Here is a 22,961-nt window from a genome sequence, read left to right as displayed (position 1 = left end):
TGCAGGAGTGTCCCAGTCTTGCCACATCCCCGCCAGCATTTATTGTCCTCTACAATTTTTATCTTTGCTGTTATTGTTGGTGTGAGATGATATCTCATTGTTGTTTTGGCCTAAGCTTTCTTTATGTTGTTTTATTCAGGATCACTGAGGCAATGCAGAAGCATAGATCTTTAAATATCTGCAGTGTGACTCACTCAGTTTTATTACAATTCTGGTGTGTGTGTGTGTGTGTGTGTTTAGATATTTTGCAAGAAAGGATGGATAAATCCTAGCTTGCTCTCACCCCCACCTAATAAGCTTGTGAATATCAGAGTATAAAGTCTGGGGTCAATCAAATTAACTTCTAGATCAATAGAGGAGGAGAGAAACCCTTTGATCTACATACTAATCATTTTCTTTATCCTTTAAGGACATACATGGTAATGTAATAGAAGACAATCCTTTGTTTGGCAGCATTCAAGGGTATTCAACCCATTTCTAACAGCATGTCCATTATAGATATTTGAAAATAGCAAAAAAATCTCATGATATTGATCTATCCTACATTAAATCTGAAAATGCAGCAAAATTGTTTAAGTTCTATAAAGGAAAACAAAAGTTCACATATGAGCTCTGTGTTAAGGGCCTTAGGTCTTATTTTCATCTTTAGATTACTCTGCTACACTTCGTGTACACCTGTTTATTTGGTTCTAAATAAGTATCCTTATGTTTTAGATTTTTTTAAGGACTTTAGAGAAATTTTTTTTAACACTTTAAAAAGGTCTTGTACAGCAGATATGCCTAATGCAATATCTCATTTGATTTCTTTTTTTTTTTTTTAATGTTTTATTGTGTATTGTGTGATAGTCTACATGGGGGAACATTAGTTTTACATTCATTCCATCATACATCATCTCATTGCCATAGTTACCATCCCATCCATGCATCATCACTCAACCAAAGGGTATACCCTACAATCCCGTCCACCCTCCCCTCAGGGTCCTCAGCACACAGCCCCTCTCCCTCTCTGGATCCCTAGTCCCCAGCCACTCCATCTCTTCACGTCATCCTCTCTCTTCACATCATCCTCTCTGTCTCAGTCTCTGTCCTCACTGCTCCTCTGGGTGGGGTCCCACTCTCCGCTCTTCTCCATTGATGGTCCCAGGGCCCTGAGATCCTAGACTGAAAGGTTAATCACTCCCCTCCTTGCTATAAAATGTCCACCTTTACATTACCAGTTCTCACAATCAGAAGGACTTTAGAGAATTTTTGATAAAACAATAATAAAAATAAAATTAATATTAATTGGAAATCAGTGAAGGGTGCACATAAATAAGCAATATTCCCAGCTATTCTGTCTTTCCAGGGAGACTTCTGTTTTTTTCTCCTGGTTCTGTTTTGAAACCAATACCTATATTATATCTTGCTTTTGTTTTCTTAATGGGATTCCTTCTAACTGGGATGGACCTAGGGTAGTTGTACGCAGAGAATGGCCTCAGCTAAAGTAGAAGACATAGTGGATTTCCATTTCATTACTCTATTTTTCAGATAGTTCTGTAAACTGCCTACCAATGGATTCTTGTATTCTTTAAAATACATTTTAAAAAACTATTTTATGTTTGCTCTTAGAGCCATGAATGGTTCCTGTGTGGCTGATTTTAGAAGCTTATTGCCAGAACTATTTGTGATTTGCTTTATCTCTGGACCTGAGAATTAAACGGTGCTTTCTAGATAATTGCTCATATCTGTACCCGTCTTTAGCTAGTGCAGTAAGACTGAATTCTACATATTCTAGGTTTTTGCTATTTTTTGTGGTTGTGGTTTGTTGTATTTATGGTGCTGCTGGTTTCTTGATAAATTGTCCTCCATTCTGTAAGATTCCCTTATTTGCTGTATCTTGATGTTGAGCTACAGAATTCTTCTGCAAAATTATGAGATACTCCTCCCCATTCCTCCAGTCTTGTAACAGTAAAATAACACCCAAATTCTGCTGAATTTCTAGCAGGAACAGTGGTGACTCATGGTTGGATGGGCCCAGAGCCCAGTTTTGAGCTGCCTCCGCCTCACTGCAATGCAGAAAGGCAGAAGGTGCAAGAAGTCTGCAGAGCGAAGCAGCTTGCCTGTGTGTGTTGCCAAGAGTCTCTGGGGCACAAAAACCTTGAGTGAAACCTAGTGAGAAAGGGGTAAAAAAAAAAAATAATACCAAAAGGAAGATTCCTACTCCTGCAATTGAGTGCTTTTATGTAGAGAGGCAACATAGGGGAGAAAAGCAAGTAAAGTCAGATAAGGAGAACTGGATTGCCAAATGCAAGGTCAGCAGTTCAAATCCACCAGCAGCTTCACTGGAGAAAGATGAGGCTTTCTGCTCCTGTAAAGATTTAGTCTCAGAAACCCTATATAGGGTCACTGTGAGTTGTAATCAACTTGATGGCAGTAGGTTTGGTTTTGGTTTATAGTGTTAGAAGACCAGGGTTCAAATTCCAGCTCTGTCATTTACTGCATGACAAGAGATAAGGGTTTAGCCTTGTCATTCTGAGGTTCCACATTCTCATTTGTGAAATAAGTATACAAATCTACCTCTAAGGAGCTCTGGTAGCATAGTGGTTATGAGTTGGGCTGTTAATCTCAAGGTCAGCAGTTCAAAACTACCAGCGTTCATGGGAGAAAGATGAGTCTTTCTGCTCTAGTAAACATTTACAGCCTCAAAAGCCCTATACAGGGTCGCTATGAGTCAGAACCAACTCCACAGCACATAAACACCCTCACCCCCTAAATTGTTGTTGTTGTTATGTGCTGTGGAGTCGATTCCGACTCATAGCGAACTTGCACAGGGTTTCTGAGGCTGTTAATCTTTACAGGAGAAGAACGCCTCATCTTTCTCCCATGGAGCAGCTGGTAGTTTCGAACTGCTGACCTTGCGGTTCGCAGCCCGATTCATAACCACTACGCTACCAGAGCTCCTCACCCCCTAAATAGTGGTTTTAAATGTCTGAAAACTCCTTAGACACTATCACACACCTTGTGGGAATGAGTTGCTGGGTCTGAGGGCGCAGGACTATAGTCACCATGGTGAAATGGTATAACATAGCCCCCAAAGACAATGTTCTACATCCTGCTTCCGTGAATTGCAGCTGGGATCTTAAAAATTCATTAGCGGCCATCTAAGGTGCAACTATTAGTCTTTCCCAATAGTTGGAAAGAAGAGTGATGAAAATTGAAGAAATTTGGAACCAATTAGACAAATGAACTAATAATGGAACTTGTGAACCTCAGTCTTCACAACTCTGAGACCAGAACTAGGTGACTAGATGGTGCCTGGCTACCACTCACTACCAACTGTTCTGAAAGGAATCACACTAGAAGGTCTTGGGCAGAGTGAGAGAAAACAAGGAACAAAACTCAAAATTATATAAAGACCAACCAGATTTTCTAGTCAGAAAGCGACTGGAGGAAGCTGAGGCTACGGCCCTTGGTCACCCTTCAGATCTGGAACTGAATTCACCCTCCTGGCTCAACTTTCAATCAAGCAGTAGATAGGTCTATAAGGGGACAACACTGTGAGGTAGGCACACTATGGAATGGTCAACCATTCAAGATCAAAAGGGCAGCATTTATCTAAGAACAAAATTCGAAGGATTTGGGGAAAAAAAGGTGGAATGAAAACAAGAATCACAGGGAATAAGTGGGCTAACTGATGGTACATGGAGGGAACTGCAGTCAGTGAAATGAGGCGAAGTATGTGATTGGTTAAATGTAAAAATGTTTCAGGATACAGAGGATTTTATTGTCTAAGGGATTTGAAAGTCAAATTGCATTATCATTAATATGTTGTGCAGGTAGCTTTTCCCACAATTTCAGAGGCTCACTTTGTTGTCCAGTTCTTTCACACCCTTTAATGTTGCTTGCTTCCCTCCTCTACTCTGAACATCTTCCATGTTACCTACTGTTCTGATTTTAATGATTTATCAACTCTGTAAAATGCTTGTGATATCTTTCTTTTATAAATGATTTCAGGGTAATTAGTGGTGACTCACTGAAAATAGAAGGTGATATTACAGCCAGAGATTATATAATGAATAAAGGACTTTGGCTTTGTTTACAGGACCCATAAACCAAATAGACTTCTTAGAAACAGTCAGGAATGTCTATAATACAAACCCATGTATTGATCAGGTTATTGTTTCTTAAGAGATCCTAAAAGTACCCAGATTCCTATTGTTAGTGAAAGACTGACAGATAACTCTTCACCAGCAGTACCATCAATGCATCTTTCAGTGTCATACAAGTACTCTTAGCTAGTTGAGATAATAATATTGTACAGGATTCAACTGCTAGCATCAGCTGTGAGTTGAATATATACATTCCAATTGCAGTCTCCATTCTAGAACCTAGCATGGCTTTATTGTTGTTGTTGTTGAGTGCATCTCTGTATAGGGTTTCTGAGGAGCAGGTGGTGAGCTTGAACCACTAACATTGCAAGTTCAAACCAATTTTGCAGTCCAGCTCAATAATCGACAGATCATAGATTTAGCACCACAGGACTCCGACATGGCATTAGGAAATGTCAATTTGGCATGAGTAGATAGTCCTAGAAATCCTTGAATCTGTCCAAAGTTGTGTCTGTGAACATTTCCTGGGGAAAGGGTGTAAAAGGTCTCCAAGGAATCTGTAATCCAAATAGGTTAAGAATCACTTCATTAGGGGCAAATTCCATGATTGCTGCCCATGTTCTACCCAAATGTCTGGGGTCTGATGAGGTATAGCCCAAAGAAAGAAAATACCCTTATTTTGAAGGATTCTTATTATGTGCCTTCTGTCAGTTCATTTTCAAGAAATCAATGTCCAGGATTTAATTCAACTATATATTGGGAAACAAAGTCACATAAAGTATTAGAGAGAGTGAATCTATTGTTTTAGTTTTAGAATCAATTTCTTGGATTTTAAGCATTCCGTGAACTGCCAGTTTTGATTTTATGTTGCTCTTCACTCAAATTATACATATGTATCTATACATAGAGAGAGATCTATTTTTTGGAGGAGGGAAAAAAGCAACAATGCTTTGTTTGAAAATTGTACTCTGTATCTGGCTTTCTCATGAATGTTAACTACTTAAATGTTATTATCTTGCTTCAATTTTATAGTAATTGTGGGCATTCAAAACAACTATAGAATTGTTTTCTCATTAAAAATAATAATAATAATAATTGTTCAGGCACATAGTGCATTTTTTCATTATGTGATTTGATTCCTTCTTCCCTGCTGGCCACTTCTTGCACATGTGTTGCTGACCCAACTATCTGAAACAAGTGCAGACTACAGCTCCAAGACTTTGGCTAAAGAAAAAAAGCCTAACGTAGAGGCGTAGCCCAGAGAACATTGATTTCTGAATTCTTGGGATATAGCTGTCTCTCTGACCCTAAACAGTGCAACAGCAGAAATCACAGGACACACATTATGTTGGTGGGATTCGTGTGACTTTTAATTCTGATTTTACTAATATCTTACAGTATCAATGAGGAGTAAAGACAGAGATGGGATAAGGAGGAAGAAGTAAAGTATCTTTCAAGTTCCTTGAATTATTGAGCATGTGCTAGAATAAAGAAGTACAGTAAAAGCATCCCCGCGCGTTTCACCCCGGAGCTCTCAGTGGAGATGTGTGAGACACGGGAAATTCTAACTCTGGTGGAAGTGACGGCTGACAAGGTTAAATGTTGCATTGAACTTGGCACACATGGAAGACTGGGCAATGCAGTTACCACACAACTGGGCAATGAGGTGACTGTCAGAAGCCACTTTCTAGCAAGTGAAGAGGGGCACCCTCTTCTGTCTGAGTGCCCCTCCCTCTCTAGCAGGGAAAGGAGACCCTGACAATTGTGCGGCCATTTGGAAACTGCTGGAGAAAAACTCTTTTTTAGAGTAGAGAAATAGTTCTTTTTTTTTTTTTTTAAATATCAGCTGGTGGTACTGATTGACCAGTAGTGGTTTTCTTTATTTTTACTTTGAGGCAGTAGCATTGTGTCCTGGGGATATAATGTCTTATGCTTTGCATACTTAAAAAGCAGAGGAGAGAGGAAACGAGGCCTCTTTAGGGACTAGACTAGTGGGAAGAAATGTGGATTCTAACGGTGAGAACATGAAAAAGCTAATTTTATATCACCACAAATGAACTGACATGGAAGGATCAATGAGACCGTGGCTTTTTCCATTCATAGAAAGTTCAGCTCTTCTAACAGCTACATCTAAGATCAGCTGAATCACAGCTTGGGATAACTAGCACTGTGCATCTAAAGTTAAGGTGAAAACTACATTCTTAAGAGTCAAATTTTCTTCTAATTAGATGGATTTTAATAAGCTCAAAACCTAAAATCTAGGTACTCTTTTCAGTATTTTGTTTGGGGGGTAAATCTTAAAATTCATCACTGCCGTTTTTTCCACCTACAGAATAGGAAGGCTATGAAATGGTCAGGTAAGTCAATACACGAATCAGAGAAATAGCCAACATGCATCTAATTTTATCCATTGAGCAAGGAAATCTCAAGGGGGTAAGCGCTTTTGAGGGGAACTTAAATGTGTTTAAAAGGGAAGAATACTACATGTTTTTTTTCCCTCCCAGGATGGAAGAAAAAGACATAAGGAATTGAGGTGGAGGTGGAAGTGGAAGGGAAAATGTGCATTAAGCAAACATCTATCATTTGTGAAACTGATCTATCAGAGTGGAGTTGGGTATGAACCAGAGGTTTATCTTTGGCAGTGATCTTATGTTTTGGGTATCTAAAGTGAGGTTATATTGCTGGGTTAACGGCTGGGTATAGTGAGTGAATGTAGGTTTTAATTTCTATTCACAGCAAATGACGATGATCACAGATTTAGCACCTTAGTTTGTACTTCCTCTGCACCTGAATCATCTATCTCTGCAAAGCCTGAGCTGTAGGTGAGAAGGCTGTATTCTTAGATAACTCTTCTGTAATTGTTCTCGGACTGCAATTTGCTCCAACCTAAAGAGGGATTTTCGTATGCGAGAAAGTATTCAATACTAAGTATAAGACTGAAGCATTGGAGACATTGATAGTGGTGACAGGTGTTTTGGTTCAAGAACAGGTTGTTTAACAAGTCAAATGCATATTATTCCCTCTTAAGCACTAACTTTTTAAGCAACTGAATTACATTTTTTGGCTTGAGATGGTGCTTTCTTCTATATTTGATTTCTCGGTTTTCTTAGATATTACCGTCTCCTCCAAAATTTCTTCAAAACTTTCCCCAATCTGGGAGGTTTTCTTAGAGGCTACCTTAGAAGCCTCCTCTTCCTCCTCCTCTTTCTTAAGTGACAGCCCAGTGGATGAGACTTTGGAGGTTGTAGAACTGAGGATTCTAGGTGCAAGCAGATAACCTGGATTGTGAGGTGGATTCAGCCCTGAAATGCCTAATCCACTGGTGCTAAAACGGGTCTCTTCACCTTCCAGCAGTTTCCTGTAAATCCAACAGAGAAAAATTCTCAGGAACTCAACCTGCAACTTTTTCTTTTTGAAAGCACAGAACCTTTGAGTCCTTATTCATTTTAGAGAAGCTGAGACTAATAAATATTGAATTTCAAGGTCAAAGAGTTGCCATGTAGACAAATACATATGCACGCACGCACACATGTGCACACAGCATCCTTGGCATCACCTGTATTTAAAGCACTGTCAAAGGAACACACCTACAACTTCCCTGGCCACATCACACCCATATTTGGCATTTAGTCTATGAAGCACTAAGGAGAAGTAATTTTTCTAATTAACACCTTAACCGCAATAGAGAATAAGGAGGTGAGAAGTCCACAAGGAATGAGGAACTGAATTATTCTTCTTGAACTTGAGATTGGTATCTTTTCAAAGTCTAGTAGAACAAAAGAAAGGGAACCAGCAATAACAAATAACCAGTAAATGAAATTGTTACAGACAATATACTTTTTTCCAGCTTGGCCTAACCACTAGTATAAAGAAGAAACAATACTATGTTTCTCATAACTCCAATAATTTTCATCAAAAAATTTTTTTAAACCAGAAACTCAAGACTTCATCAAATACTCCTGGAATTTTGTTTTTAAATAATATACAAAGTGTAAAGAAAGAAAGGTTCAGATAGATCTAGAGCTGAATGTGAGCTCTGCCTTTTACCAGGGCTGGGCAAGTTACACAATCTGGAGTTTTCAGTTTTCTCATCTGCAAAATAGGAACAAAATGATTTGATATCTAGAAAACGTCTGTAACATACTTAATATATCACCTAGCACCTAGATGTTGTTAAGTGCTGTCAAGTTGGTTCTAACTCATAGCGATCCTGTGTAGGGTTTCCAAGGAGTGGCTGGTGGGTTTGAATCACCAGCCTTGTGGTTAGCAGTCCAGTGCTTATCTTATAGCACCACATCAGGACTCCTGTTGTTGCCAAAGTTAAAGTGCCAAGTTGGTTCTAACTCATAGTGACCCTGTATAGGGTTTCCAGGGAGTGGCTGGTGAGTTTGAAATGCCACCCTTGCTGTTCAAACTGACCTTGAGGTGGAGAAATACTAGTCGTATCTATTATGAAGTCCTGATGTGGTGCTGCAGAATAAGCAGTGCCCTTTGAATTACCTGTAAGCTGCTATTTCAATGTCAAGAGCCATTTTGACATTCAGCAAGTCCTGGTACTCCCGAAGGTGGCGAGCCATCTCACTCTTGGTGTTCCTCAGATCATTCTCCAGCTGCCCAATGCTATCCTGGAAAGTGACATATCCAAAATATTTAGGCCAAACCAACTGAGGTTCATCAAGATTTCCACAAGGCAAGAGTTTTCAATCTTAACTACACATTAAAACTTAAGGAACTTATAAATTACTGACACTAGGCCTGTTCCCCGCCCCAGATTTTGATTCATTTGGTCTAGAGTGTGGTATCAGCATCTGCATTTTTCCACAAATGTTCCTGGGAGATTCTGATGGATGGTGACGTTTGGGAAGCACAGGGCACATTTCCAACGGGAGTTTTTATACATTTTAATCCTTCCCTGCTTGCGGTATTACAACTAAACAACTCAGCAATTATATGTCCTGGAGTCAGGAAATTGCAGGCATGGTAAGGACTGAGAGGACAGCAAGCCTTCTCTGCCTCCATCCATGCCTGCATTCTTTCTGATGCTTTGCAGTCTTTCCTGGAAGTCTGATACTCAATGACTTTACTGAAAGCATTGTGCACGAATAATGAGGAAGCAGAAATAAACCACAGTTTTGTTTTGTTTTGTTTCTTATCTAAATGGCAGACTGAAATTAATTTGAAAAAACGAACTAGGTTTACAGGATTTTTGCTCCAAACTCTTTCAGGTGCAAAACCTGCCATGAGATAAAATAGTTTTATGTTTGTGATTCTTGAGCAGCCAGAAGGATCTTTTAAAAACAAAGCAGATCCTGTCATATCTGCTTAAAATCCAACTCCTCAACATGACCTTTCCTTTGCTCAATTTCCTCTTTCCCTTGCTTAATGTGCCTCAATCACTGCCACTTTGTTTGCTCCTTAGACATACCTTTGGGCTTGCTGTTTTCTCTGCCTGGACTGTTTGGTAGTGGGTCTTTACATGGCTGGCTCCTTGTCACACAAAACTCAAGTTTAAATGTCCTCTCAGGTAGGTCTTCCTTGACATCCAACCTAAGATAGCTGCCACCACCACCTATTCCACAGATTACTTTGCCTCCAGCTGCTAGTCCATACAGGGACTTTATGCCAATTAGAAAAAGGCACCCCCAGAGGGAGGACAAATTAGAAGAAAGCACCCACTTGACCATGGCCACTCTGCTCTTAGCTTTTATCACTGTCTGAAATGTATTATTTATTTCTAGTTTATTTTCTGCTGTAACAGAGTTTCTAAATTTCAGCCCCAGTCTTGTTTTGCTTGTATATGTGTGGAGGTGGGGGTGGTGGGGGTGGGAGGGAGCGGGGAAAGGGTTGCCCAGTGTACTGTAGGATGTTTAGTAGCACCTAGTAAGGAGCTCTGGTAGTGCAGTGATTATGAGTCTGGCTGCCAACCTCAAGGTCAGCAGTTCAAAACTACCAGCTGTTCCATGGGAGAAAGATGAGGCTGTCTGCTCCCATAGAGATTTACAGCTTCAGGAACCCTGTGCAGGGTCACTATGAGTCGGAACCGACTCCACGGTACTTAACAACAACAACAAGTATATACCAACAGCCCTCCCCACTCTCTTTCCACTTATATCCACAAATGTCTCCAGATATTGATAAATGTTCCCTAGGGAGCAAAACTGCTCCTGATTGAGAACCACTACTGTAGAATGAAATTAACCTGGCAGCAGACACCCTTGGGTATAGTTCATCACTGAAGACTTGCTGAGTAAATGAATGATGCTACCTAAGCACTTCCTCTTTTCCTAAGACCTGGAAAGGTAAGAGCAAATAAGTCATATAACTTGGCTGTATATTTGCAGAGATGGAGACTGAGAAGTGTTTTTATGAAGTAGTGATACTGGTAAACATATTAGAAACCCAAAGCAATAAGTGTTCAGTAAATCCTATAACTGCTCTTGTGTGCACCTAGATTCAGCAATGGTGAAAGGTAGGGTTGAGATAGCAGGGCGTGCAAATTTCCAAATCACGAGTACCTGCAGAAAGAATTAAAATTCATGCCACCTACCTGTTCTATAAATATTGACAGGAATACTGCAAAGGAGAGATTCAATTGACTGATGGGTAGACAGCAAGGGATGATAGGAGGTGGTGAAAATAACGTACATGATGGAAATATTCCAAAGTGTATTAAGGGATTAAAAGGGCTAAAAAGCATTTACACCAAGAAATTTTACTTGATGGATGAGGTTAAACTAACCTACAAACAAATCTATGTTTGGATTTGCGATAAGAGAACACTACTATTGATGTAGGATAAGCACTGGACTGTGAACTACAAGATCGGCAGTTCAAACCCACCAGCTACCCCATGGGAGAAAGATGAAGCTGTCTGCTCTTGTAAAGATTTACAGCCTCAGAAACGCTATGTAGTGTTGCTATGAGTTGAAATGGACAGGATGGCAGTGGGTAGGTTGGTTACTGCTGAGTTAGCTGGGAAAGGTGTCTAGAGTGAGGGAAAAGGAGGAGGGGAAATAGTATTATGCAAAACAGCAAGGAAAATGGTATATGAGAGAAGAGAAGGATCTTGGGCTTCCTACTTCTTGCCCTGCCACAATCATCCACCATATATTAGTCAGTTCCCTAAATTTTAGCTTCTTCAAAACTAGTATTTCTGCATGTGGAAAATGATAATGTTTACTCTTTTCTAAGATATTCTGAGACCCTCAAATTTGAATTCCAGTTTAAGGAACATCACATTCTTATATAATGAGTCCATTATCTGTTAATAGATAATAGAGATTAGAACAATACTGGGCATATAGAATTGTTGTTGTTAACTGCCATTAATTTTGACTCATAGCGACCTGTATAGGGTTTTCGAGGAGTGGTAGGTGAGTCTGAACTACTGACCTAATGGTTAGCAGTCCAGTGCTCATCCTACAGTGCCAGGACTCAAGGCATATAGAAAGTACTCAGTAAATGTTATTGCTTTAAGTGCAGGTGAGTCAATTCTGACTCATAGCAACTCTGTGTAGGGTTTCCAAAGAGTTAGTCTAGCGGGTTTGAACTACTGACCTTTTGCTTCAAACGGACCTTTCAATCCAGTGCTTATCCTACAGTGCCATGCCAGGACTCCCAATGTTAGTGATTGCTAATATCATATCATGTGACTTTCTACCCTTTGAATGATATAGACAGATAATCGGAAGTCCTCTGTATATACATTTAGAGAAATAAAAAGAGTTATGTATAACAAAACATTGGATATTGTTTTGGAAACATGGAAAAATTTAATATTGAATTTCGGTGCCATCAATTCATTGTGACTTTATAGGATGGAGCAGAACTGCCCTATAGGGTTTCCAACGCCATGGACAACAATCTTTATGGGACTTGTTGTTAAGTGCCATCATAGCAACCCTGTATAGGGTTTCCAAGGAGTGGCTGGTGGGATGAAACCGACCTCGAGGTCCATTGCTTTAACCCACAGCGCCACCCCAGAACTCCTTTATGGGAGTAAACTGCCACATCTCTCTCTCTCTTGAAGCAGCTAGTGGGTTTGAACAGACCTTTCAGGGTACAGCTGAGTGCCTACCCACTGCACCACCAAAGCTCCTTTGATATTGGATACTTGGAGGTACTAGATTTTTTTAAATTAAAATGGTGTGCACCACTCTTTGAACATTAAACGTAATGAGACCTTTCTTAGCAGTGAAAGGTGATGATAGATGATTTTTCTATAATTCAATGAGGTCTTTTATGTCAACTGAGGTATACTGAGCTGTTTACCTCTACCCTAACTGCCCACAAAGAGCACTCGTTTGAGGTTGAGCTTGCTGGATAGTGGTTCTCCTTGTCTTGAAGGTTGAACTGGTCTGACATTACTCCTTCCTGACAATGTCTGGCTCTAGTGGTCCCTCTTCCCCTCTGTCTTGCTGCAGTTTTAAAAATTAAATTACAAAGTATTTTAGAACCTAACAACATAAGAATGAATATGCTGAGAGTATCATAGGGTCTGACTTTCAAATATGTGCTTTAGAGATGTATGTCCTATCTGATTAGCAGGTTAATCGGTGGTGTATGACAGTCTTTTGAAATATATATATATATATATATTCTTGCTTCAGTGCACTGTTTCCTGAGTACAAGGTTCTTGGGTAGCTGAGCTCTGTTGTTGCTAAATGTCATTGAGTCAGTTCTGACTCACAGTGATCCCGTTCATTTAGGGTTTCCGAGGAGTGGCTGGTGGTTTTGAACTGCTGACTTTGTGGTTAGCAGTCCATTGCTTATCCAACAGCAAGATGGATGAAATTTCCTCTAACTTTTATATTATACACTAACCATGTCTATTATATAGACAAGAGCAGACAAAAAGCACGACCCCTTTCAGAAGGAATTCTGCTGCGTACTGACCATTGCACTTCAAAGTCTCCTCTCTTTGTTCTCTCCTCCCCAAGCCAGGCTGTCGTGCATTGCCCTTCAAAAGCCCTGCCAAAGATGGCCTCCAGCTGGAAATCTGAGCAGAGCGCCGCAGTCTGCCCCTCCCCCAACCACACAGCTGCTGCTGGCTTCGCCTGAGGGAATGGGTAAGAGGCACTCCCAGCTCCAGCTGGGGTCTCTCCGGGACCAGCTAGGATCTGTGCTGAGCATATTCCTCAGAGCTGGAAGAAAGCAGCCTGGAAGGAAGAGAAATAACCCGCCACACCAGTGTGTGCAGCAGAGACGTGTAGGACAAACAGTGTGTGGATTTCTTCACTTAGGGGGCCCTCAGCTCGGTAAGCAGTAGTGCAGTCAGTCTGACTGAAAGGTCATTCAGAATTACTGTCCGGAACAATGAACTTAGGTGGGGAGCAAGGATATCTCTATGCACACCACCTGTGTTCCTGTGCATGCCTTATAGCACACTTCTATCTGTGTGTCCCAGTCTCTGTTTTCTCTCCTCTCTGCCTCCAACACACACACTTTAAAATTTTGCATTATATGAATCCCTGATAGCTGCTTTGCAGTAAAAAATATGATTTAGGTCAGTGTATCTCTCAAATCAGTCTGAAGACTGAATGGTTATAGCAAAATGCAATATTCTTAGGTTTCACCTGTGAACAACTGAGTTCTTATCTTTGGACATGGAATAGGCTGAGAATCTTTTTTTTTTTTTTTAAGCCCCAAGTGAGTGATGTGGATGTGCCACTGAGTTAGGACCTACTAGCTTAATTTATTTCTGTAAAGGTGCTATTGTGGGAGTCCAGCAAGAGTAGTGGCTTGGCTTAGCTTGGCTGTGTGCCACTGAGTTGGTTCCAACTCATAGCGACCCTGTACAGGGTTTTGGAGGCTGTAAATCTTTATGGGAGTGGAAAGCCTCATCTTTCTTCCTTGAACTTAAATTGCTAATCTTGTGGTTAGCAATCCAACAGTAGGTAACCCACTTTGCTACCAGGGCCTTCCGGGGAAAGAAAGACTAAAGATAGCTTTTGTCGTGAATTTTAATTTCAGATATGGATCAATCAAGCAATAGATTTATATTCAGTGACTGCCACCCCCAGTCCCCAAGGAGCAAGACCCCCTCCTGCAATTTAATTAGGTTGTAGGCTAATCTCATATTGGAGAGAAGAGGCCAGACTTGGCACATCTCCCTGGAGAGCATTAACCAACAGTGATCTTGATTGCTCAGCAAGGTCTTTCAAGGAAAGCTTCAGCTTTCCAAGACAAACCACAGTACAGGGTACCCCACCCAGTGCCCTCCAAAATATCTTTAGATATTTTTGCAGAGCTGGGGCTCTAATGGTAGCAAAATGGCCAGGCAGGAACCCAAACCATTCTATGTCAGAAAAGCCTTCAACTAAAGGGGATGGTGGCGTTTGACTTTTGAAGACAATAAGCTCTTTATAATTTCTCCTCTTGCCCAACTCTGACTCTCATACATCACTGTCTATTTACTATGTCTCCTTGAATCATTCTTTACTTTTTCAAAAAAGTATAATAAGCTTCTTCTTTTCCAACAGGCTATCTGTTCTCCGGGGCAGGCAAAACATGACTTAATAGGGCCTTTCTCTGCATCTTAGAAAGTGGCAATCTTGCAAAGAAAAATGAACCTCCTAGTAATCTCTGAAGCAGAAGAAAGAGAACCAGTTACCATACTGCAGTGAAAGGGGAGGGGTGGGGTGAGAAGGCAAGAAAACAATGGCTGACTCTTAGCTTTGGTCAGCACTGCTAAACTTGTTAGACAGAGGACACCCTTGTAGCTTTAGGCCTTCAGGATCATAGGTAAGGTGATGAACACCATCTAAGACTAGGTCCCAAGGGATGGGAAATAGTTCTTGGTTGTCTGACCACCTCTTCCACACCCACCAGTAGGTCCACCAAGCCTCTGAAAGCTAAAGCCGATGGAGACAGCACTGCAGAGCTGCAGGTGCTGCAGTTTCTTATTTATTTCCTGCAGACCATCTCTGGATGGCCATACTATTGTCTGATCCTAGGAAAACTGTGAAAGCAAAAAAGTCAGACAACACAGTCACTACCTCTTAAAATAAAAAGGGCTATAAGAAGCAAACAAAGGACATGGCAAAGTCCAGTTCAGACGGTAGATGCAGGCCAGTTATTCCTTTTGTAGAAATATTGGGTAAGCCCTCCAGAAGACCATCTAGCCCATCCTTTGAGGCTTCCAAAATTAAAAATGAAGCTTCAATTAACCAAATGTGATTCATTCAGGCCATCCAACATAAGTGGAAAGGTTGGGTGAAAGGTTTTGATGTAAAATAAAAGTATTTATTTGAAACAGTACTGTAATTCTAAATTAGCCAAAACAAAGAGTCCAAAGCAGGTTTTCTTCCTTTAACAAAAGGAGTCATTCGTAATGAACAGTAAGTATCTTCCCACCAATAACTCCTTAGCTCTTGATTAAAGGTTCCTCAACCCTATTAATTTAATCAAATGTAAACTTTGATCCTGGCTGAAAACAAAACAAAACAAAAACCAGGTTGAATTATTGCATTCTATCCAATGGAGCTTTTATTCATTGTTCCTTGAAGCAGAACCACTCTAGATTCTTTTCTACACTTTTCATTCATCTTGTCTCCTGCCTCAGTACCCTTTCTTGTGATCATAAATCTGGAAAATTCTGCAATCCAACTGAAGATGCATTGGTCTTTGTTGGAAGTGGGAAAAAAAATCAATACCTTCACAAAGATGAGAAAAATAAATGGCCTGTAACAAAGAGAGACCCCCATCTCTGTGATTAATCACATGCACTTAGGATGGAAAAATGTAGAAAATGCACATTTTCAGGTGAGACCTCACAGTTGCTGAGCAGATTAAGTGTTTTTTGTTAAGTGCTAAGCCATCCATGAAAATGAAAATTAATGCTGTCCACAAGATGACCTCTTATTGCAGGTAGCCAAGATTGATGTGTTGCTATTGCAGCAGGAGAGAGAAAAAAAAACAAAAAACCCAAAGCAGTTAATTGTCTGGAGAGCCATAACTGGGACAAGAGAAAGGAAGAAGGAGAGGAAAAGGGGGAGGGAGGGAAAAAGAAAAAGAGTGAAAGTGCATTTGAGATGCAAAGACCAGAAGGTAGGTCATTTCAGGATCAGAACCATGGACAGCGCCCGGACGACTTTCTGCTACAGAAATAAAAAACTTCATTATGAAAAAATGTCGGCAAGGGAATCTTAGGTGTGTGTTGTGGGGGCTTACGAATAGGGAGGGTGTTACTAGCCCATCTACTTGGTCCTCGGCTCCCAATCTCTATTTTGGGGCGGGAAAAGTCTAGAAAATGGTACAGCAGTCTTCTCCCCATCCTGTAGCGGACATGCTCCCTGAATATCAATTCCAGGACCCATAGAAAGCTTTTCAAAGTCAGCCAAAGAAACTAGACAACCCAGGCCCTACTGCTTACTAAGGAGAGGCTGTAATTCGTCAGGGTTGGGCTGTCTTCAACTTTGGGTGGGGGACTGTTTCCCAGGTCGCTAGTGTGTGCTCTTACTTGCTGCCAGGGAGGCATGAGTTAATTTTCATGCAATCATATTGTATGATTCTGGAAAACAGGGATTTAAAGCTTCTTTGTTACAAGCGGTCAGACAGGAACGTGAAGGACAGGGGAAGAGAGTTTCCAGGCCCCCAAATTAACGGGACTTTTTGTTTGCCAATGCTTCGCGTTGGAGCTTTTCTCCCTTCTCTTCGTCTTTCTCTCCCCTCTCCTTGGTTCCTAGAATTTGCACGGGAGCGCGAATACGCGCGGGAAGGGACAGCCTTCCATTTTGGTAGCACTGCAGCCTTTACCTGGTAGCCGACCACCTCAGCGCTGTGCCGCTCCTCCAGCTCCAGGATCTGCCTCTCCAAAGACTCGTTGGCCCCGCGCAGCCCCTCAATCTCGATGGTGCGAGCCTGCAGCTGGCGACGGTACTCGTGGATCTCCTCGCGGCTAGCCCGGATGGCCTCCGTGCTGCGCGCTGCCTGCTCATTCAGGTTGGCGAACTTGGACTTGTACCATTCCTCCGCCGATTGTAGGTTCTTGGCGGCCAGGGACTCATATTGAGCACGAATCTCCCTCAGTGCTGAACTTAGGTCTGGCTTCGCCACAGCCACATCCACCTCGGCCACGGCCTGAGACGACGCCTGCAGCGTGGCCAGTAGCTCGGCCACCTCTTCGTCATGCACCTGGCGCACGAAGGCCAATTCGTCCAGCAGCGACTCCACCTTCTTCTCCAGGTCCAGGCGGGCCAGCGTGGCACCGTCCACGTCGCGCTGCTGAGCCTTCAGGGCGCGCTCGGCGCCTTCGCGCCCGCGGCTCTCCTCCTCGCAACGCGCCCGCAGCCGCTGCACTTCCTCCACTAGCCCGTCGCGCTCCAGCAGGGCCTGTGCGCGCGCCGAGCTCGCTTCCTCCAGCTGCGCGCGCAGGTCGCGCAGCTCGCGCTGGAATAGCTCACCGATGCGCGAAGGTTCGGCGTGGCGCTGCCGCAGCGCGGCCAACTCAGTCTCAAGCGCTCGGTTCTGTGTTTCTAGCTGGTGCACCTTCTCGATGAATACGGCGAAGCGGTCATTGAGACCCTGAAGCTGCTCCTTCTCATTGGTACGGATGATCTTATACTCGTTGGTACGCGCCGCCGCCTGACTCAGGTCCAGGCCGTCGGACGCCGGCTGCCGGCGGTAGGCCAGGCCCAGGCCGAGCGAGGAGACAGAGGGGCAGGCTGCCGAGGCCACATTGCAGCGGGACAGCGACTGCGAGCGGAAGCTGCCCGCTCCGCTTGTCCCGGAGAGACGCGCTGACAAACGAGAGCTGTCCCCGAACACCTTGCGGTAGGAGGAGGAGGTGCACAGGTAGTGTTCCGAGCCGAAGCTCATGGTGCCGGGGTCAGAAACGGACGTGCGACTGTGGCTGAAGCTACAGAGGGAAAACGAGGTGCGCCAGGCAGGACTCAAGGGGTGGAGTGCGCAAGGTTTTAAGGCGTGGGGGGCCGGGGCGGTGCTTTAGGGGCGGAGCTTTTGCTCCTCCTTTGGTCCTGAGGAAGGGAGGGGGCATCCAGGAGCGACGGTAGGGAAGCACATAGAGTAAAGCAGCTGCGCGCAATGGACCTGGGGAGTGGGGACTGGGCCATCTGCGTAGGAACCACTCTCTGTCTCCAAGAATCAACCGTTTTGGAAGTCAAATGACAGATTTCCCATCCAGAAACCGCACAATTCTGTCACATCCCGTAACCCTGTCTGTTCCCTTCCCTCTTTAGCCCACTGGGAGGCTAGGTTTTTCTGGGAGGTGGCCTGCTCGCCCATCCCTACCTTGGAGTTACCAAGAAAATCCTGTTTCTTCAGTCATAATAGGGCCAGGGTGAGGCTATGTCCTCACCTTCAGCTGGCTGGGGCTCCCAGAGGGGAAAAGTGGGTCTGCGGCACAGAACTCCCCTTCTTTGCGCAGTCCAACTGTGCGTCTGCACCTCTCAGGAGTACCCAGGGCCGGAAACCGGAAACCACGTGGAAAGTCTGCAAAGCCTGGGGTAGAAAGGAGAGACTGGTAAAGAACGTGAGTAAAGTGGGAAGGAAAGAGTGCAGGGCTGGGAAAGGAGCGCTGGAATTACTGGGATTCCTTGCCAACCCTGCAAAACAGGACACAAACTAGTACCACAGTGGCCACTCTGGGCAGAGCTGAGTTACTCCTGACATTTGTATAAGAGAAGCTTGTTCTCAAATTCACCACAGCACTCACCACGCTCCATTGATGCCACCCACCTCCTTAATTCTGGGCCTATGGGCATTTGGCATTTGTCTGCTTATGCGCTGCAGGAAAGATCCTCCTCTAGTCTGGAAGAGTCCAACTCCTGTGACAATTCTTTCTTTGGATAAAAGAGGTCTGTTAAAATAGATGAAACTCTAAAAGTGGGGAAGGGCCCTGGTGAGTAAACCTTTATTAACTGTGGTTGGTGGTCCCAACTCATAATAACCTTATGCACAACAGAATGCAGTAGTGCCCTGCCCGGTGCCATCCTCATAATTGTTAAGTTTGAGCTCATTGTTACTGCCACTGTGTCAGTCCATCTCTTTGTGAGTCTTCCTCTTTTGATGCTGACCCTCTATTTTACCAAACATGATGTTCTTCTTCAGACATATTATTAGGAGGGACCAGTCCCTGGAAAAGAACATCATGCCTAGTAAAATGGAGGGTCAGCGAAAAAGAAAAATCCCCAATGAGATGGATTGGCACAGTGGCAGTAGAAGTGGGCTGAAATAGCAACAATTGTGAGGATGGTGCAGGACTGGATGGTGTTTATTTCTGTAATACCTGGGTCACTGTGAGTCAGAACCAATTTGATGGCACTTACTAACAGGAGCTCTGGTAGCGTAGTGGTTACGAATCGGGCTGCGAACCTTAAGGTCAGTGGTTCGAAACTACCAGCCGCTCCGCGGGAGAAAGATGAGGCTTTCTACTCCCGTAAGGATTTACACCCTCGGAAACCCTGTACAGGGTCGCTATGGGTCGGAACCGACTCGACAGCACTTAACAACAACAACAATGATGCCCTTCTACAAGGACCTTTTCAATAGATTCCAGAATTCCAGACTGACAGCCTTTCTTGATTATGGAATGCCAAGGAATAAATCTAAGGAAGCTTTATTTCACTTCATGGAGATAAATACTATCTGAGACAAGTTATGAAAGCAAAGGGGAAAGGGAGTCCTGTGGAACTTTGGAGCATGTCCTTTGTCCTTGTTCTTGATGTCATGGACGATGGCAAGACTCTGACACAGCTTCTCCCTCTGACTCCTCAGAGGAGACCAAGACCTCAGTTGGAGGGATTCAGTTCTAAGTTCTTTTGGCTCAAAAAGACCTGGTGAGGCAGAGTATGGAAGAGTTCTAACACTATGGAATAACTACTTTTCCTAGCCAATGTCCCTGCTGTTTTGCATAGGATTACCTCCTTCTAGCCACTCTTCAAGGTAGCAATTATGCCCATCTTACAGATGAGAAACTGAGTCTCAGGTGCAGTACTCTGCACAAAATCACTAGCAAGCAAAGACCAGAGCCAAATATACATTCTTTCTACTCACTATATAATTCCATTTCTTAGAACAATGAGACACTTGAAGTCTCGCTGATTTCTATGCAACCAGCATAGGGCTAAGTAGCCTTTAGAACAATTTTTGCAAATAAAAAGTTAGCAGCCTGGTTTATAACTGAAGAACATTAGACTCAGAGTCCAAGATGGTGGGTTTGAGTTAGGCTTCTGCCACTTACTAAGCGTATAGGGATAATAACAATACCTCCCTCCCCAAGGTCATGAAAGATTGAACTGATGAATGCAAAGGTACTTTGTAAGATGTTCTGTTATAAGGGGTTATTATGATCTTTCAGATAAAAAGACACTGATTCAAAACCACCACCAACAAACATGAGATAGATTTGGAGTTGGGATTACAGGAAACTGTTCCCCATATCCTTGCCTAGGCCTCTAAGCTACCCTGTTGTGCCAGGGACCATATGAGGATGTCTACATGAATAATTAGAAGATTTTACTTTTAGATTATAGTTCCAATCTCATTTAAGTTCCAGATAACTCTAATGTAGAATTTATAATTAGAAGATTTTACTTCTGGCCTATAGTTCCAATCTTACTGTAACCATATTAGTCAGAATTACTGAAAACCAATAAAAATGTCCTGTCTGGAGTTTCACCTTTTTTTCTTCTTCCATCCTCCAACAGGAGCAATATCCCAAAGACAAAACATAGGGCAAAAGGCCTTAATAATCCAACAAAGGAGTAATGGCCCTGGGAGTTTTTTTTTTACAGTGTGTTGTTTTATTTTGCACTCAAAGATTCCACACTGAGCTTCCCTTTTGAGTCTTATACCTGCCCTTTCTTGGCAAGCCATCACAAAGGCGTGGATGTTTGGCTTTAAAATTTTTAACATTAGACTATTCTTTGAAGGAGTAATCTTGGCTGAATCTCAATTTATAACTCCTTCCAGCTGGCTGGGTTTCCTGAGGGCATGCCGTGTTGTATGCCTTCATCTTCCTGTAATGGCAGACTTGAGTACCACAGACACATTGATTGGACATCCCCAGTGCTCCTGCTGGAACCTCTCAGCAGCATCTGGCAGTATTTCCCACTTTCCTTAGTTTCAAGGACTCAGTTTTTAGCCTTCTATTGTTTGTGTAAACTCTTTTTAGAATAATAGGTCTCTTGGGGTCAGGGTAACTTGTGGTACAACTTTTTTCCAGAGAAATCTAATTTGGCATCATGGTTCTTCCTAGCCATGTATCCTTGAGCAAGTCATTTTTATTTTGCTTGTTTAGTTTTTTAATCTGTAAAACTGTAATAAAACTACCTATCTTTTTAATTCCCAAATTAGAATTACCTGGGAACTTAAAAAATTCTGATTCCTATATCTAATCCCAGACCCACTGAATCTAGATTTGAGAACCCTTGACTTACCTCTTAGGAAATTACTTTGAGTGTTAAATGAGATAATGTAAACAAAGTATACAAACCCAAATGTCATGTACTTCAAAAGGTAACAGGTTAAATCAACTGTGATACATTCCATATAATGGAATACTAATCAGCATCAGATGCACACAACTTGGATAAGTCTGGAAGGAATCTTGCTAAGTGAAAAAAGCTAATCTCAAAAGATTACCTATTACATGATTGTATGTATAAAACTTACCTGAAGTGACAGAATTATAGTGATTGACAAGGGTTAATGTTGGGTGAGGATGTGACTATAAATGAGTAACACAAGGAAATTTTTTTTGTAGTAATGGAAATGTTCCATTACACTTGTTTAAAATGTATAGAAACATGCACTTGTTAAAAATGTATAGAAACATGCACAGAGAAACTTTTGGGAGTGGGAAGAATGTAAAAACTAGTCAAGTTTGAATAAGGTATGTAATTGAATTAAGTGTGTTAGTGTCATTTTCATGGTTTTGATAGTGTATGATACTCCCACACAGGGAAGATGTTTGAATGATTCATGGGAGCTCTCTGTACCACTTGCAATTTCTTGTATGTGTCAAACTATTTCAGAGTAAGAGATATATAAAAATAGATAAATGCTCTTAGGAGATACATGAGAGGGAGGAGAAAAAGCAAATATGGCCAAAATCTAGGTGAAGGCTACATTTGAAGTTTTTCAAAATAAGAAATTAGGATAATTTAATAACAGATGATTTACCTATTACTAGATCATTTGTTTATTATCATTTGCAGAAAGATGATGGATGGATGGATAGATAGATAGATAGAACGAGAGCACAAAAAAAGTACTACCCAAATCTAGGATTGAACCAGGGACAGTCAGTCTAACACTCTCCCAACTTTGACTGTAAAGTCCTTTCCTTCTTCCCATCCATCCAACAATAGGAAAACACTGCATGTTCTATAGCAACAAAAAAAGATGGTGATTCACACTCTGTTGGGAATATCTTAAGTACTACTCAAGTCCTCGGTGTTTCTCTACTCATTTCACAAACATTTACAGGACCCTGACTGTATGCACATGGATCAATGTGACTGAAAGTAATCAAAAGTGTCACTTTTCTCAGATTTATCTAAAATGTTCTACAGATAAAATCACATTATTATATATTTCTGTTTTCATTTCATAATTCAGGCATTTGCCCATCTCAGTTATGTCAATCTCTACTTTTCTTTCACAGTTCAGTATAGTGCTCAGTTGTATGAGCATATCATAATTTGTTTGACTTTGATGTTAGTTCTAGTTTTTCACTTTTAAAAGGAACATTCTAATTTTTCTAAAAAGAAATAAAAATGAGAGAGAATACAACCTGAATGAAATCCATCCCCCCTCTCCACTTTGCTTTACTCAGTCAACTGACAAACGTTTCTTATATGCCTATTGTGTGCTGAGCTGCATGCTTGGTGCTGTTTGTGTCTATGTGGG

At 42.1% G+C, this 22,961-nt stretch overlaps 1 protein-coding gene across 1 annotated transcript; it reads right to left on the bottom strand.

Annotated features, from left to right (window-relative positions):
• Positions 1-6,768: 6,768 nt before the first annotated feature.
• Positions 6,769-17,906, bottom strand: INA (internexin neuronal intermediate filament protein, alpha). Its single transcript, XM_006831307.1, has 3 exons — positions 16,845-17,906; positions 8,589-8,713; positions 6,769-7,446 (listed from the first exon to the last, which is right to left on the bottom strand). Exons 1-3 carry the CDS (start codon positions 17,904-17,906, stop codon positions 7,140-7,142), a joined length of 1,494 nt encoding a protein of 497 aa, XP_006831370.1. The 3' UTR covers positions 6,769-7,139.
• Positions 17,907-22,961: the final 5,055 nt, after the last annotated feature.

The sequence above is a fragment of the Chrysochloris asiatica genome, unplaced genomic scaffold (assembly GCF_000296735.1).
Source record: "Chrysochloris asiatica unplaced genomic scaffold, ChrAsi1.0 scaffold00003, whole genome shotgun sequence".
In the NCBI taxonomy this organism is placed as follows: Eukaryota; Metazoa; Chordata; class Mammalia; order Afrosoricida; family Chrysochloridae; genus Chrysochloris; species Chrysochloris asiatica.
Note: the sequence above shows the minus strand (reverse complement) of the source record. Positions and strands in the feature narration are given on the sequence as shown.